This window comes from Giraffa tippelskirchi, chromosome 9 (genome assembly GCF_054371585.1).
Source record: "Giraffa tippelskirchi isolate mGirTip1 chromosome 9, T2T-mGirTip1v1.2.pri, whole genome shotgun sequence".
NCBI lineage: Eukaryota > Metazoa > Chordata > Mammalia > Artiodactyla > Giraffidae > Giraffa > Giraffa tippelskirchi.
In genome coordinates this window covers 131,671,355-131,687,135 of record NC_137283.1, presented here as the reverse complement: position 1 = coordinate 131,687,135, position 15,781 = coordinate 131,671,355, and the positions used below count along the sequence as shown (strand labels likewise).

Sequence of the window (15,781 nt, the reverse complement as noted above, 5' to 3'; positions counted from 1 at the left end):
GGAATGGATTCTCTTAAACATGCCCTACAAATGAAAGGTTAGGGCCAGGAGATGAATTTAAAATAATCCTATGGGTCTAGCCCAATGGATTAGCGCTTGCTTGAAGTGAAAAATATTAATTTATTCAATTCATTAATTTTATTCTGCTCAAAACTCTTCAGTACCACCCACCCGAGTTAGACTAAAAAGCAAAATCTTTACACTGATCAAGCCCCCAGTACTTCTCTAGCCCTTCAAATTGTGCTTTAGACCTTTGTAAGCCTGTTCCCTGTGTTCAGAGTACTCTTCCAGCTAATATCTGTATTAATCAGTCCCACAACCCCGGCAAGTGTTCACTCAAGGGTGACCTTCTCAGTGAGGTCAACCTTTATCACTATTTAAAAAGAGAAACCATCCTTCATTCTTAGAACTCCTGACTACTCTTTGTTATATTTGTCCATAAATCCATCACTGGCTACATTCTACACAATACAGGTATTCATGATATTACTTATTCATTATATATTCATCATATTTGTCTCAACTGGAATATAAACTCCATAAGAGCAGGGATATGTTGAATTTTGTTTTTTTTTGTTGGGGAGGGGGAGCTCTCTTATGCTCACTGAATACAATCATTCTTTAACCACATTCCAATACACATAGGCCCAACCCACCAATTTCTTGCACAAATTCTGGCCTTGGAATTCAGTTTTACCCATGGGTTCAGCCCAGAATCCATCTTCTTCCTGGCTACCTGGTATACCCTGAGCCTGGCATGAGTCTTGGAGAATCATGTGCCTATCTAACACTGTTCTTCTCTAACCCCCACCTTCTTTTCCCATTCACCTCAGTGGGCTTCTGCCTTAGTTCCTGCTTAGCTACCCATTTCAAAGTTGTGACTAAGACTCCTGAACTCCAGTCTTCCAGATTAGAAACTAGACAATTTGGCCACTGACAACGTTTTCTTCCTCATCTTTTCCACAGGGTCTCCAGGTGCTAAATAAGGACATAAAACAAATTGGACAGATGACCTGGAGTCACCTATTTTATTTAAGTATTCTCTTGGAAACTCTTCTAGACATGTTCTACCCACAGGATAAAATCCTACTTGACAGCTAATGCTGGCTGGACTCAGGTGTGCATTTTATAAATCCTTTAGACTCTATAAGAACAGATAACCACCCCACTAATCTTGTTATGCACAGGCTAAACTGAAATTAGTATTCCCTGTTCTGGATCCACTAGGCCTCGATTCCTCCTTTTCCATTGTGGCCCACCATTGTAGTTCCAAAATTCTAAAGTAGATTATGAAAGGAGATGTCAGACCCTGTATAAAGCTTAAATGAATTTCTTTTTATAGGTCACTGCTAAATCTATTTGGACTAGAAGAAAGAACAATGATTCATTCTCAGAGGTCCACATTGCAAAGTCTAGCACATTAGTCATTTCCATGAATAATCAGTATTTATTAAATATATGAATAGAAAAAGAGTGGCAATGATCTACTTTAGATAAATGGGGCTGGAGAAAATACTGGGAAATCTACCAAAAAAGGAAACTTTTTTGAGTAGCAGCTATTACAGTATAACTGAAAGGTGTAAAAATTCCAAATTCTACTACTTCAGAAATCCTTCTTATTTACTAAAACCCACCCATGGGAAAAAAAAAAAAATCCATGTTTTTCTTACAGCAATCATATCTGGGTAGAACTCTTGGGGTATCTATTTAAGTTGTTAAATAATTACATCTAAAGAAGGTGAAAAGTGTAGTCATTACAGTGAGGTGACATCTCATCTTTCAGGAGCTAGAGTAACTGAAGTGAATTAAGAAACAATTAGACAAAATAAACAAATGCGACTTAATTAAAGTTAAAAGCTTTTACACAGCAAAGGGAAACCATAAACAAGACAAAAAGACAACCCTCAGAATGGGAGAAAATATTTGCAAACCAAGTATCTGACAAAGGATTAATCTCCAAATATACAAGCAGCTAAATATCCAAAAAAAAAAAATTCAATCCAAAAATGAGTGAAAGACCTAAATAGACATTTCTCCAAAGACGACATACAGATGGCCAACAAATCCATGAAAAAATGCTCAACATCACTAATTGTTAGAGAAATGTAAATCAAAACTACAATGAGGTATCACCTCCTATCAACCAGATTGGTCATCATCAAAACATCTACAACTATAGATGCTGAAAAGGATGTGGAAAAAGGGAAACACTCCTGCACTGTTAGTGGGAATGTAAATTGATACAAGTACTATTGAGAACAGTATGGAGGTTCCTTAAATCACTAAAAATTAAACTACCATATGAGCCAGCAATCCCCACTACTGGGCATATACTCTGAGAAAACCATAATTCAAAAAGACACACGTGCACTAATGTTCACTGCAGCACTATTTACAAAAGCAAGGACATAAAAGCAACCTAAATGTCCATCAACAGATGAACAGATAAAGAAGATGTGAAATATATATACAATGAAATATTATTTAGCCATGAAAAGGAAAGAAACTGGGTCATTTATAGTGATGTGGATGGACCTAGAGTCTGTAAAACTGAGTTAAATAAATCAAAAAGAGAAAAACAAACATTGTATATTAACTCATATGCATGGAATATAGAAAGATGGTATAGATGAGCCTGTTTGCAAGCCAAGAATAGAGACACAGACATAGAGAACAAATATGTGGACACAGGTGGGAAGGGGAAGAAGGTGAGATGAACAAGGAGAGTATGACTAAGATACATACACTACCATGTGTAAAATAGATAGCTAGTAGGAAGCTGCTATGGAGAAGGCAATGGCACCCCACTCCAGTACTCTTGCCTGGAAAATCCCATGGACAGAGGAGCCTGGTAGGCTGCAGTCCATGTGGTCGTGAAGAGTCGGACACAACTGAGTGACTTCACTTTCACGTTTCACTTTCATGCATTGGAGAAGGAAATGGCAACCCACTCCAGTGTTCTTGCCTGGAGAATCCCAGGGATGGCAGAGCCTCTGGTCTGCCGTCTATGGGGTCGCACAGAGTCGGACACGACTGAAGCGACTTAGCAGCAGCAGGAAGCTGCTATATAGCACAGGGACTTAGCTAGGTGCTCTGAGATGACCTAGAAGGGTGAGATGTAGGGGGTGAGAGGGATGTTCAAGGGAGAGGGGATGTATGTATACATATAGCTGATTCACTTCACTGTACAGCAAAAATTGACACAACATTGTAAAGCAATAATACTTCAAATAAAAAATTAAAATTAATAAGAGACCCAGCTAATATATCATAAAAAGAGTATGACGCATATTAATAAATATTAACTAGAATTATAACCAAAACTTATTCCAACTTTTGCAATAAAGGTCCTATATCTTTCTCGTGCATATTACAGTGTACATAGAATAAGATCCTATTTGTTTACACAATAAAATGTTAAATATAAAAAACAAAGAGACAGAATTGGCAAAGCATGTGCAAGGTTTTCATAATCCCAAGCAACTCTTGATACAGATTCAGTTCATTACTTTGCAGGAAATCTTAGAATAAAAAAAAATTTTAGAAATAAGATATATCAGCAGTTTGCATACACTGATATGTGAGATTTTACGAATATATAAAGTATGTTATTTAAATAAATTCTAACACATCCATAATAAAACAGTCAATGGTGAATATGTTCATATTCTCACTCATACACTTGATAGGTTATAAATCATTTTTACCAAACTAGTAGGCCAATGTGTAGTGAACAAGCCAACAAGTTACATATGTAACAAAAGGAAATAACAACAAAAAAAATCAATTACAGTTTTACAGCCACAATAAATCCCCTGAAAAGTTCTCAGGTAATTTATAAAGTGTTCTCACATTTTATAGTGCAGGATGTTTTAGAACTGTGCAATTTATGGTGATGTGGAAATTACATATTAAATTTTTAAGTATTCTTGCCAAACATGAGTGACAATCATCTCAAACATGATTTTAAATCTCAGAAGACATCTAAAAACATTTATATTCATTGAATATTTTCTTGACATTTTTTAAGAATTCAGAAGTTCAAATACAAGTATGCATTCTCAAAACAATAGAATGTAATACTAGAATCTTGGACTTGGTTAAGGAGTGGAGACTTGAGTCTTAACTTCCTTTCTGCAGAGGCATTCCATCCTAAATCATCTCTGACATGTTGCACATTTGATCACTGCATGGACATTTCCAGAAGCTGGGTGTTCCAGCACAATCCAGTTATTTCTGAACAGCTCAGAACAGGGAAGGGAAAGGAGGGAAGATAGGTTTCCTCCCATTTTATTTAACTTAAACCTTCCTCTTTGTCACACTCTTCTATGCATTCAAATTCAGTCTTTATAAAGAATATTTTAGTCTCTCTTCCAAATAACAACCCTTCCAAAAATTCAAGGATATCTCTTATGATTTCCTAAGTCTTTCTTTCTCCAAATTAACAGTCTTTACTTGGAATAATACTCCTTTAAAAATCTTTTCAGACTTTTAACCTTTCTGCTCTTCCTCCTCTGGATTTGCATCCATTTGTCAATGCTGCACTCAAATGTGTACTAAACCAACCAACCACCCTGCTTCTAAGTTTTTTATGAGTTAACTATTCTGTCACCATATCACACTGTATGTTCATATTGAACGGGCTGCAGTTCAGACTGCCTTTCTCTTCCTGTGTTTGTACTCATTCTTGTACATATAAAATACACAACAAATGTCTAGAAGAGGGCAACATGAAATTACTTAACATCTGGATACAAATAACAAAACCAAGTCCACACAGGTTCTGTTCATGGATCAGCCTATAGAGACCTTTATAGATTCTTGAATCTGATAGTCACCAGCTTAGCCATCTGAATCAATTTTGGAACACCAGCAGTTGTCATAAACTTGGATGTTATATTTTCCATTAAGCCACTACCAAGACAAATGAACATAAGAAAACCTCTGTCACAGCCCTAAAGACTTTTTCCTGGATCGATCTTGATATACTATGCAATAGTCTTTGGAAATTATTTTCACTCAGTTGCAATTTACCTACTATTACATTTCCATTTCCACACATTATTTACACAGATATCAGGATAAGATTTTATCTACTGCCTTGCTGAAATACAGACCCACTCTGCATCATTTTCCTATTCTGTCAATCTTAAATTTAGTTAAGGAATTTCCTGAGAATATCTTTCCTGCTGAGTCAATACTATTCATACCACAATTCACTGTGTTCTAGAAACTACACAAGATTTCAAAGAAAAAAAAAACAAAAAAAAAAAACTGATTAAGTTTCTAACTTAGTTACAATATCTAAAAATGTTTCTTCATGTCAACATTCTTAGTAAACTGGTACCATACTATAAGGGAAAACAGAACTCATTCTAAACAATTAATTCTTGGTCAGGAAGGTCAGTGCTAGTATAATTGAAAAGAGAAAATTGATGATAGCCAAGAAAACACCTCTTCAATCAAACTCATATCCAATAATTTTCACTGAGACCTTGCTTTGACAGAGCAGCACTGAAAACGAAACAGCCTCAAAAAATTAAATGGAAAAAAAACTTTTGTACTATAAAATGGGAACTTGAGCATAAAACAATACTAGAAGTGCTCTTGGCTGTTAAGAATTAAGTTATTATCAGTTGCATGAACTTAAGTCACAGCTACTCCAAGCCTCAGGTTTTAAATTTATCCAACAATAAATAATGACTAAAGGTAAAAATAATCTCAGATACATAAGGTATTTTAAAAATATAAAGCACTATACAAATTTAAGGCATTATGAAATATATTTTACATAGACTTAAATATTAACAAGCTTTAACCACTTATCCATGAGCCAGTCTCTAAATATACTGCAAATAATCTATAAAATACACAATAACTGATGCTAGAATGCAAAATATAGCAGTGTATAGTGGACTCTATGATATGGTTATTTTGCACAGAATTCCTTATTGTGCATAATGTTCAAATGATGTCTCAACAGAATGGCAGTATAAATTCTCCGTTCTGAATTCATTTCATCTTGTGCCTGGACCATAGAAATCAGAGTTAATTTTACCTCAAATAAAAAAAGGAGGGGGCATGCCATGGAAACCTGTCAGGAACCCCCTTGATCCCTACTCTGCATGCTTTGAGCTTCAGGTGAACAGAGGGTTGGTGATCTTGGTGTCTTCACTCTCAGCTGCCTAATAGTATTAGAGTACTATGTTTTGTTAAAACATCACATAACTGAGTAAAGTTAATATTTAAAAGTAGTATTTTTTTAAATCAGTTGCCAAAAATATTCTCAAAATCATTCTCATAAATTCTATTAATTAAGCCACATTGACCCCATTTGACTTCTTAGAAAAGCAAAAGCCAAAATAGAAGGAAAAAAAATGTTATATAGTGAATGTAAGGTCATTTTTATTCTAGGAATTTTAATCAGGGGGTTATTATTATAGCTAGGAGCTTAGAGTACATTTTTTTTTCTCCCTTTAAAATAAAGTAGCAATGCTAGAAATGCTAGATTGCAAGCAGAAAAACTATCAGAACTGTTGACATAGCTTATTCCAGTTAACTAAAAGAGGGATAAGTATTCTTAAAAATTCTGGCAGATTCGGTCTCATCAAAACTTTCAAAAGCTACTAATCTCCACATTTTGTACTCTTAGGGTAAACATTTTGATGTTTGAAACCAACCTTAAATATTTCTTAAACTTTTTTTTTACTTTGATACATGTTTTCCAACTTACAGAAAAGTCTGCTCAAATGTTGTATTATAAATTATTGTGTTAAATGCTGCACGTGCACTTCTTTTAAAATTCATGACCAAAACTAACCCTGCAAAGTCTCCCCAGAGTTTCAGAAATCATATGCATATAAACATTTAGGCGCTCTGAGGAGAGTAATTTGAGTTATATTAAGTAGAACTGTTTTCCAAAGTCAGGTGAAGAGTATTATCTGAGCACTGTGGTCTTAATTAAACCACAAATGACATAGAGGTTTCATCCGTGTTTAAGCAAGGGGAGGCATTTCACTATAATAAAATAGCATACCCAAAATAGGATGTCGGTAAAGAAAAGCTGAGTCTGGGGGCACCACAACCAAGAAAGAAGAAAATCCACATACTTAACGACTTAGCGACTGAACAACAAAAAACGCCTTTACACGTCCTGTTCAAAAAGTTAGAAACAAAGTCTCTAAAAATAAAGATGTATCAGCTGTCCTCCATAAAGCTCCAAGACGAACCACAGCTTGGGAAATCTTTCTCTGCGAGGATGGAAACGGATTTGGGGAAACTTTCTAAAGTTTTTTAATTGGTTGAAAGTTTGCCTCTTAGAAAGACTTAGGAAATTAACTTGCAGGATGTTCAGTGATAGCAAGTCGACCCAGAAACGCATGGAAGAGGAAAACGCTCCGTTTTCTTTGAGGGGAGGTAGGCAGACGGTGGGTGAACTCGGGGAGCTAAAAGTGAACTTGCATCAAACTTAGACCCTCTCGCCCCAAAGTGCGCTTCCCCAAAGGCAAAGCAAGAAAGCGGTCCCTCTCCAGCAAGCGTAGGACGAAGGGACTAGAGAAGGGCCGCGGGCCCCGGCAGAGCGTGTGAGCCAGAGCCCGTGCCTCGACTGTACCTCTTTGCTGATGCGCGGGTGGCTGCCTCCGATGCTGCTGCTGCTGCTGCTCCGGGCGCTGCGCCTGGCCGCCCCCGAGGCCTCCGCTGAGCAGCAGGGCCAGGAGCACCCCGAAGGCTCGGGGCATTGCGGTAGCCCCCCGAGCGGATTCACTTTTTGGGAATTGGAGTCGCTGCCGCCCGGTCTCCTGGCCCGGGCTAATAAGCTGAGTGTGCAGCAGCTGCTGGCTAAAGGAAGGAGCCAGCCCCCACCCACCCGGGCTCGGTCGCCGCCGGAGGGTGGGGGGAGAAAGAAGACACTCCCCCACCCGCCCCTTTCCCTGGCCCTCGCCCCACCGACGTCCCGGCCCAGGCCCTTAAAGGGTCCTCGGTGAAAGAGGCCTTTTCCTATAGCCTAGGTCCTTCACTGCGAGAAAAGGTTGGCTTCATCTGTTAGCTGAACTTCAAGTTAAAGGAAGTCATTGATAAGAGACCACTTTGTGATCTGTAAAATCCCTCCACGTGGAAAGCATTCAATTTTGTGGGAAATCAGCACAGCTAGGATCTTTAGCGCAGCTCAGAAGATGGCCCTCCTGAGAAAGGCCTGGCAAAGCTGTGCGAGAGCACTGGGTATCCAGGTGATCCACGCTGGGGACAAGACTGTCCCAAAGGTGCAGATGACTGCCAGGTTACTAGGAGGCAGAGGGTGAACCGGATGAGGCAGTCAGGCCAGGAGACTCACCGCTGGCTAAGCAGAAACGGGGGGGTGGAGGGGGTGGAGGGGGTGGGGAGAGGGGATCGCAAAATAAAACAAGCCCCCTTTATCCACTGCGGTGTTTCTGACGAATGTGAAGGTAACAATGAAGGTTTTCCATTCAGTCAGGTAACATGCATTCACAGAGGATAAAGGGTCTTTTCGTTTCTCTTCAGACTCAAAACGTCTTGCTTCCAGTCCCCATTTCTTCCCTGTAACTCAGCAGAATTTCTGCAAGGTTTTCTGCCACCCCGTGTTCAGATGACAGTTCCTTACTAGTTCTTTTGTTGGTGAGTGTGTTTGTTTTTTATGGTCTCTGGCTCTCATAAGATTTGGAGCAGCTCCTTACTGGATTTTTATGAGACATCCAGGGTGCTTTTTGGTGGACCCAGTGAGGAGGGGGACTACTGGCATCAGTACACAGTGAGGTCAGAGTGCTATGGGTGGGTCAGTCCCACACCGTAAATTGCCCCCTCACGCAGGTCTGTAAGGGCCATTGGGCATTCATTTAGATAAAAACCCTCACATTATATTTGAAGCCTAATTTAAGTCTATTTTGCACACAAGCAGAAGTTTTTGCATAATTTTTTTTTCCCCTGGATGTATCTACTATATAAATTGAAGAAAGAATATATCTGTATTTTTTAAACTTATCAAGATTTGTTTATTCCAGAAAAATCTCATAACTGAAAACAGCTCTGCTGGTGGTATTGACACCAGTACAATATCTACACCCCGTCTGTCACACTGACGATGACTCCAAGTAGGTTCAGGCTTCTGTTTCATTTTGCCTGCTAGTTTTACCCAAGCATTTACACATTGAACTACATGTTCTTTTATACAGATAAATGTTTCCTCTTTATTTTATACTTGATTTTATATATATTTTTTAAATATTATGAAGTTAAGTGATAATATCTATGGATCTCCTGCCAATAAAATAAAGGAGGTGTTGTTCCTAATAGGATTGATTGAGACACCTTGGCCAAATGTGCTTCCCAGGTGGCACTAGTGGTAAAGAACCAGCCTGCCAGTGCAGGAGACATCAGAGACGTGGGTTTGATCCCTGAGTTGGGAAGATCCTCTGAAGGAGGGCATGACAGCCCACTCTAGTATTCCTGCCTGGAGAATCCCATGGAAGAGGAACCTGGAAGGCTACAGTCCATCATGTCGCACAAAGTCGGACATGACTGAAGCGACTACACACACATTGGCCAAATGGTGCTAAAGTGAATGGATATCCTTCAATGTTACCCATGTTTCCAAGTTTTATTAATATTAGTACTAGGAAACTTTAAAATCATTTTTTCTTTATTGTAGAAGCAAAATGGAAAATGGCCCAAACCTTGAGAATAAGACTGATCTCATCTCTCAACTTGTTTGTCAACACAGGGATAAAAGAAATACAAGATGATTTAACCAAAATTAAGATAAAAAAATATTATCAGAGCTATATATTTTTCAGATAAACCTAACTGAAATACAATTTACACAAAATAAGTACATCCACTTGGTATGTTTAAAAATGTAAACACCCATGTGACTGAGTGGGTGTTACCCCATGTACTGAGACAAGTTTGTGATGCTATAACTACTTAGGAGCAATTCTTAACTCTAAATTGAATTTATTAAGCCTTTTCTTTTATGCTTAATTGTTTTTTTTAATCCCATTTCAGAATTCTTCGCTTACCCCAAATTTGTGAATATTCTTCTGTTTTTCCCTAGAAACTTTATAACCTTGGGTTTATGATTTACTGGTGTTTGCTGTAAAGGCCTTAGGTAAGGACTTTTTTTTCCTTTAATGCAGATATCCATTCATTTTAGTACCATTTGTTGAGAGAATTATTATCTTCTCATCTGATTACCTTGGCCCTTTTTCCAGAAGTCAGTTGAAAATATGTGGGTCTACTTTTAGACTCTGTTTTCATGTATCCAAATATATATATATATATATATACACACACATATGTATATAAATAAATTTGATAGTTTGCCAATATCATAGTCTGTATTACTACAGATTTATAGTAACCTCAAAGTTAAGTAATGTGAATCCTAAAATTTTGTTTTACAGACAAAACTCTTTTTTTCTATTCTAGGTCCTTTGCACTTCCATACAATTATTGAGTTGGTGCAAATGTAATTGTGGCTTTGGACTCTGAATTTTAAATCACTATAACTAGGCTGAAACACATCTTTATTAATCAAAGTAGGAACCATTACAATCAACACATTTTTGCCAACAAGAAATAAGTTTATTTCTGTAGCATAAAAATCCATGCCTTGGGATTCAGTCTCATGGAAAGCATTTTCTGCCTCCTGCTGGTTGTGGAAGCATTTTCCCTGCAAAAAGTTGTTGAGATGCTTGAAGAAGTGGCAGTTGGTTGGCGAGAGGTCAGGTGAATATGGTGGATGAGGCATAATTTTGTAGCCCAATTCAACCAACTTCTGAAACACTGGTTGTACAACAATGTGCAGTTGGTCATTGTGGAGAAGAATTGGGCCCTTTCTGTTGACCAATGTTTGCTGGAGGTGTTGCAGCTTTTGGTGCTGCTCATCAATTTGCTGAGCATACTTCTCAGATGTAATGATTTTGCTGGGATTCAGAAAGCCGTAGTGGATCAGACCAGCAGCAGACCACCAAACAGTGATAATGACCTTTTTTTGGTACAAGTTTGAGAAGTGCTTTGGAGCTTCTTCTCAGTCCAACCACTGAACTGGTCATTGCCAGTAGTTGTATAAAATCCACTTTTCGTAGTATGTCAGAGTCCAATCAAGAAATGGTTCATTGTTGTTGCATAGAATAAGAGAATACTTCAAAATGACAATTTTTTTGATTTTTGGTCAGCTCACAAGGCACCCACTTACTGAGCTTTTTCACTTTCCCAATTTTCTCCAAATACCTAACCCCCACAGAATGGTCGGTGTTCAGTTCTTTGGCAACTTCTTCTAATGTAGTTGTAAGAGGATCAGCTTCGATGATTGCTCTCAATTGGTTGTTGTCCCCTTCTGCTGGCTGGCCACTACGTTCATCATTTTCAAGGCTCTTTTCTTCTTTGCAAAACTTCTTCAACCACCACTGCACTGTACATTTGTTAGCAGTTCCTGGGCCAAATGTGTTGTTGATGTTGCAAGTTGTCTCCACTGCTTTACAACCCATTTTGAGCTCTAATAAGAAAATCACTTGAATTTTCTTTTTGTCTAACATCATTTCCATAGTCTACAATAAATATAAAATACACAGCAAGTAATAAGTCATTAGCAAAAAATCATTAAGCAAGAAATGCTCATTGTGTTTGTGCTGTGCTCAGTCACTCAGTCATGTCTGACTCTTTGCAACTCCATTTGCAGCCCCATGGACTATAGCCCACCAGACTCCTCTGTCCATGGGGATTCTCCAAGCAAGAATACTGGAGTAGGTTGCCATGCCCTCCTCCAGGGGATCTTTCCAACCAGGAATCAAACCCAGGTCTCCCACTTTGCAGGTGGATTCTTTACCGTCTGAGCCACCAGGGTAGCCCAAGAATACTAGAGTAGGTAGCCTATTCCTTCTGAAGGGGAACTTGCTGACCCAGGAATAGAACTGGGGTCTCAGGCATTGCAGGCGGATTCTTTACCAGCTGAGCTAGCAGGGAGGCCCATTTAATCTGTTTCAATATCAAATGGCAAAGTTCAACAATGCAAAACCACAATTACTTTTGCACCAACCTAATATTAACGTCAGCTTTTCAATTTCTACCCCCCAAAAATAGTGTAGTAGGGAGTTTGAATGCAATTGGAATAAATATATAGATAAATATGGGAGGAAATTGATAGTTTAGCAGTACCATGCCTTCCAATCCACAAAAATATGTTTCCATTTATTCACATCTTCATTCTAAGTATATAATATAATAAGTATTATAAGGAGTCCTTTGTAGTTTTCAATTTATATGTTTTAACATACTTTGTAAAATTTACCTCTTAATGTTTCATGATATTGGATAGTATCATAAACAGTATTTTAAAATTTAATTTTCATACTAATAGTATAATACAAGTGATTTTGGTTATATATACATTGGACCTAGCAAAATTATTAAAATGTCTTCAAGTAGCTTATATGTAGGATGTGTTAGTATATCTCCTGTACAAGATCATGCCATCTATAAATAAAAGCTATTTGACTTCTTCCTTTTCAATTTATATGACTTTCATATTTTTCCTTTGCCATATTCCAGGAAATATGTGACCTCCAATAAAAAAGTTGAATAAAGTAGTGAGAGTGGACATTTTCACCTTATTTCTGATCAGAGGGGAAATCAGTCACTCATTCACCATTAAAGTGATGGTTATTGGTTTTTAGGGCTTCCCTTGTGGCTCAGCTGGTAAAGAATCCACCTGCAATGCGGGAGACCTAGGTTCGATCCCTGGGTTGGGAAGATCCCCTGGAGAAGGGAAAGGCTACCCACTCCAGTATTCTGGCCTGGAGAATTCCATGGACTGTATAGTCCATGGGGTTGCAAAGAGTTGGACACGACTAAGTGACTTTCACTTTCTATTGGTTTTCAACAGGTGCTTGTTCTAAAGTTGAGGAAGTTCCACTCTTCTGCTGGAAGTTTTTGTGACAAAAGTGTATCAAATTGGGGCAATGCTTTTTCTTCATCTATTTAAATAAATATACATTTTCTCTATTTGATTATTATCTATTTGGTGAATTACAGTAACTGAGTTTTCAGTGTTAATCAAACTCACAGTCCTGGCATAAAATCTCAATTTGTCATGGTAGAGTATCCCCATTATCCCTAATTATAGATTATACATATTATATGTTGCTGATTTTGATTTACTAAATATTTCAATAAGTATTTTTATGTCTATGTTCATAAGGGCTATTAGTTTATTGTAATTTTCTTGTAGAATTTTTATCTAGTTTTGGTATTGGAGTAATGCTGGCCTTATATAATTAGTTGGAATATGGTCCTCCCTGCATGTGTTTGTATAGAATTTATACAATTTCTTCCCTTAGTGTTTTATTGAGCATACTAGTGAAATCATCTGGGCCCACAGTTTGGGGGTTTTTTTGAAATTTTTTTGTTACACATTTTATGTTTTAAGTAGATATAGAATGATTCAAATCTTCTTATATGACTCAAATATCTTTCTTGTATCAGTTTTGATAATTTGTATCTTTCAAGGAAAGTATCTTTTTGGCTGAGTTGTCAAGCTTATTGGCATAAAGTTATTCTTAATATTTTTATTATCCTTTTAATGTCTATGGCATCTGTAGTAAATGATATTTTTCCCCAATATTGGTAATTTGGGTCTCCTCTATTTTTCTAACAAATCAGCCTTTTTTAGAGCATTGTTAGTTTCATTTATTTTTTCAAAGAACCAACTTTTGGTTTATTTATTTTCAATTTTCTGTTTCATTGGTTTCCCATTGTATCTTTAAATTCTCCTTCCTTCTACTTATTTTAGTTTATTTCACTGTTCTTTTTAGCATCTTCTGGTAGAAGCTTAGATCACTGATTATAGACATTTCTTCTTATACGTGTGTGTGCATGCTCAATCATGTCCGACTCTGAAATCCCAGGGACTGTAGCCCACTAGGATCCTCTGTCCATGGAATTTTCCAAGCAAGAATACTGGAGTAGGTTGTTATTTCCTACTCCAAGGGATCTTCCTGACCCAGGGATTGAACTTGCATCTCTTGCATCTCCTGCATTGGCAGGTGGATTCTTTACCACTGGCACCACCTGGGAAGCCCTCTTAAATGTATACACGTGTCCTAAGTCACTTCAGTGTGTCCAACTCTTTGCCACCCTATGGACTGTAGTCAGCCAGGTTCCTCTGTCCATGGGATTCTCCAGGCAACAATACTGGGGTGGGTTGCCATGCCCTCCTCCTCTTCTTATATAATGAATCACTATTATAACCTTATGTTAAGATTTATTAAAAGACTTTAAACTTCAGCATATTTTCTAAGCAGAGCCTGAGCTACAACTAACAAATTTGGAATTAAAAAAATTTTTAATTCCAAATCTGTTTTTTTGATTGAAAAGTTCAATTCAAAATCTTATTAAAAATTTCTTCTGATTTCTTCTTTGACATGTGTTATTTTGAAGTGTGTTGTTGCTGTGGTCTCAATGTCTGTATCTCCCCAAGATACAGATACATATATGTGTTATACGTTGACATTCTAAAGCCTACAATGATGGTATTAGGAGGTGAGGCCCTTGGGACATGATGTGGTCATGAGGATGGTGATTCATGAATAGTGTTAGTACTCTTATAAATAGACTTGAAAGTTTCTTTGTCCTCTTCCACCATATGAGGACACAACAAATAGACTTCAACACAGGTACCAAATTTTCTGACATCTTACTTAATCTTGTGCTTTTCAGTCTCCAAAACTGAGAGATAAATGTCCGTTCTTTATAAGCTACCCAGTCTGATATTTTGCTATAGCAGCTAGAAATGGATTAAGACAGTTGTTAATATCCAATTTTTTTGAGGTCTTTTTAGATATTTTATTGTCATTAATTTCTAGCTTCAGGCTCTTATGGTCAGAGAATACATTTAAATACTTAAAAATTTATTAAGACTTGTTCTTTATTGTAGCACACAGTCTAAGTGAATGTTCCATATTCAGTTGAAGAAAATGGTGTTCTGCTGTTCTGAGCTGGAGAGTTCTGAAAAGGTTAATTAAATCAAATTGGTTGATCGAGTGGTTTTTTTAATGCATATTCACTTGTTGTTTATTTGTTTTATCCATTACTATGAGATAAATATTTAAATCTCCACTGTAATTAATGGTATTTCTATTTAACTTTTCCAGTCTTAAATTAGTTATCTATTGTTTCATAACAAATTACCCCCACATTTAGAAGCATAAAAAATAAACATTTATTATCTCAAAGTTATTGTGGATCAAGAATTCAGAACCCATTATTTGGGTGTTTTCTTCACTTGGGTAGGTCTCTTGACTGCAGTTAAGACATTAGTCAGGGCTATAGCCTCAGTGGTAAAGAATCCCTCTGCCAATGCAGGAGACAGGGATTGATCCCTGGGTTGGGAAGATCCCCTGGAGGAAAAAATGGCAACTTGCTCCAGTATTCTTGTTGGGAAAATTCCATGGACAAAAGGAACCTGGAGGGCTACAGTCCAGGGAATTGCAACTGAGCAACTGAGCATGCATGCATGCATAGTCACCAGCAGGCTATAATGGGACTGAAGGATCCACTTCTAAAGTGGTTTTTGGCAGGAGGCTTTAGCTCCTTGCCTCATGTGATGTAATCTACTTCCCCTCAAGCACATGATCTGAAAGGGAGAAAGGAAGGAGGAATCTACAATACTATTTATTATCTAGTTCCAGAAGTTACATACCATCTCTTCTGTCAAATTTTAATCATTAAAAACAGGATAAGTAAGTATAGATCACACTCAAGGAATAAA

The 15,781-nt window shown here is 37.5% G+C and overlaps 1 protein-coding gene across 1 annotated transcript in view; it reads right to left on the bottom strand.

The window, feature by feature from the left end:
- The window catches only part of LAMA2 (laminin subunit alpha 2), a 653,829-nt gene extending 646,043 nt beyond the window's left edge, over positions 1–7,786 (bottom strand). The window contains exon 1 of the mRNA XM_081529101.1: positions 7,613–7,786. Within this exon, the coding sequence (XP_081385227.1) occupies positions 7,613–7,739 (127 nt within the window). The 5' untranslated portion in view covers positions 7,740–7,786. The remainder of the gene's footprint in view (positions 1–7,612) is intronic.
- Between the last annotated feature and the right edge of the window lie 7,995 nt (positions 7,787–15,781).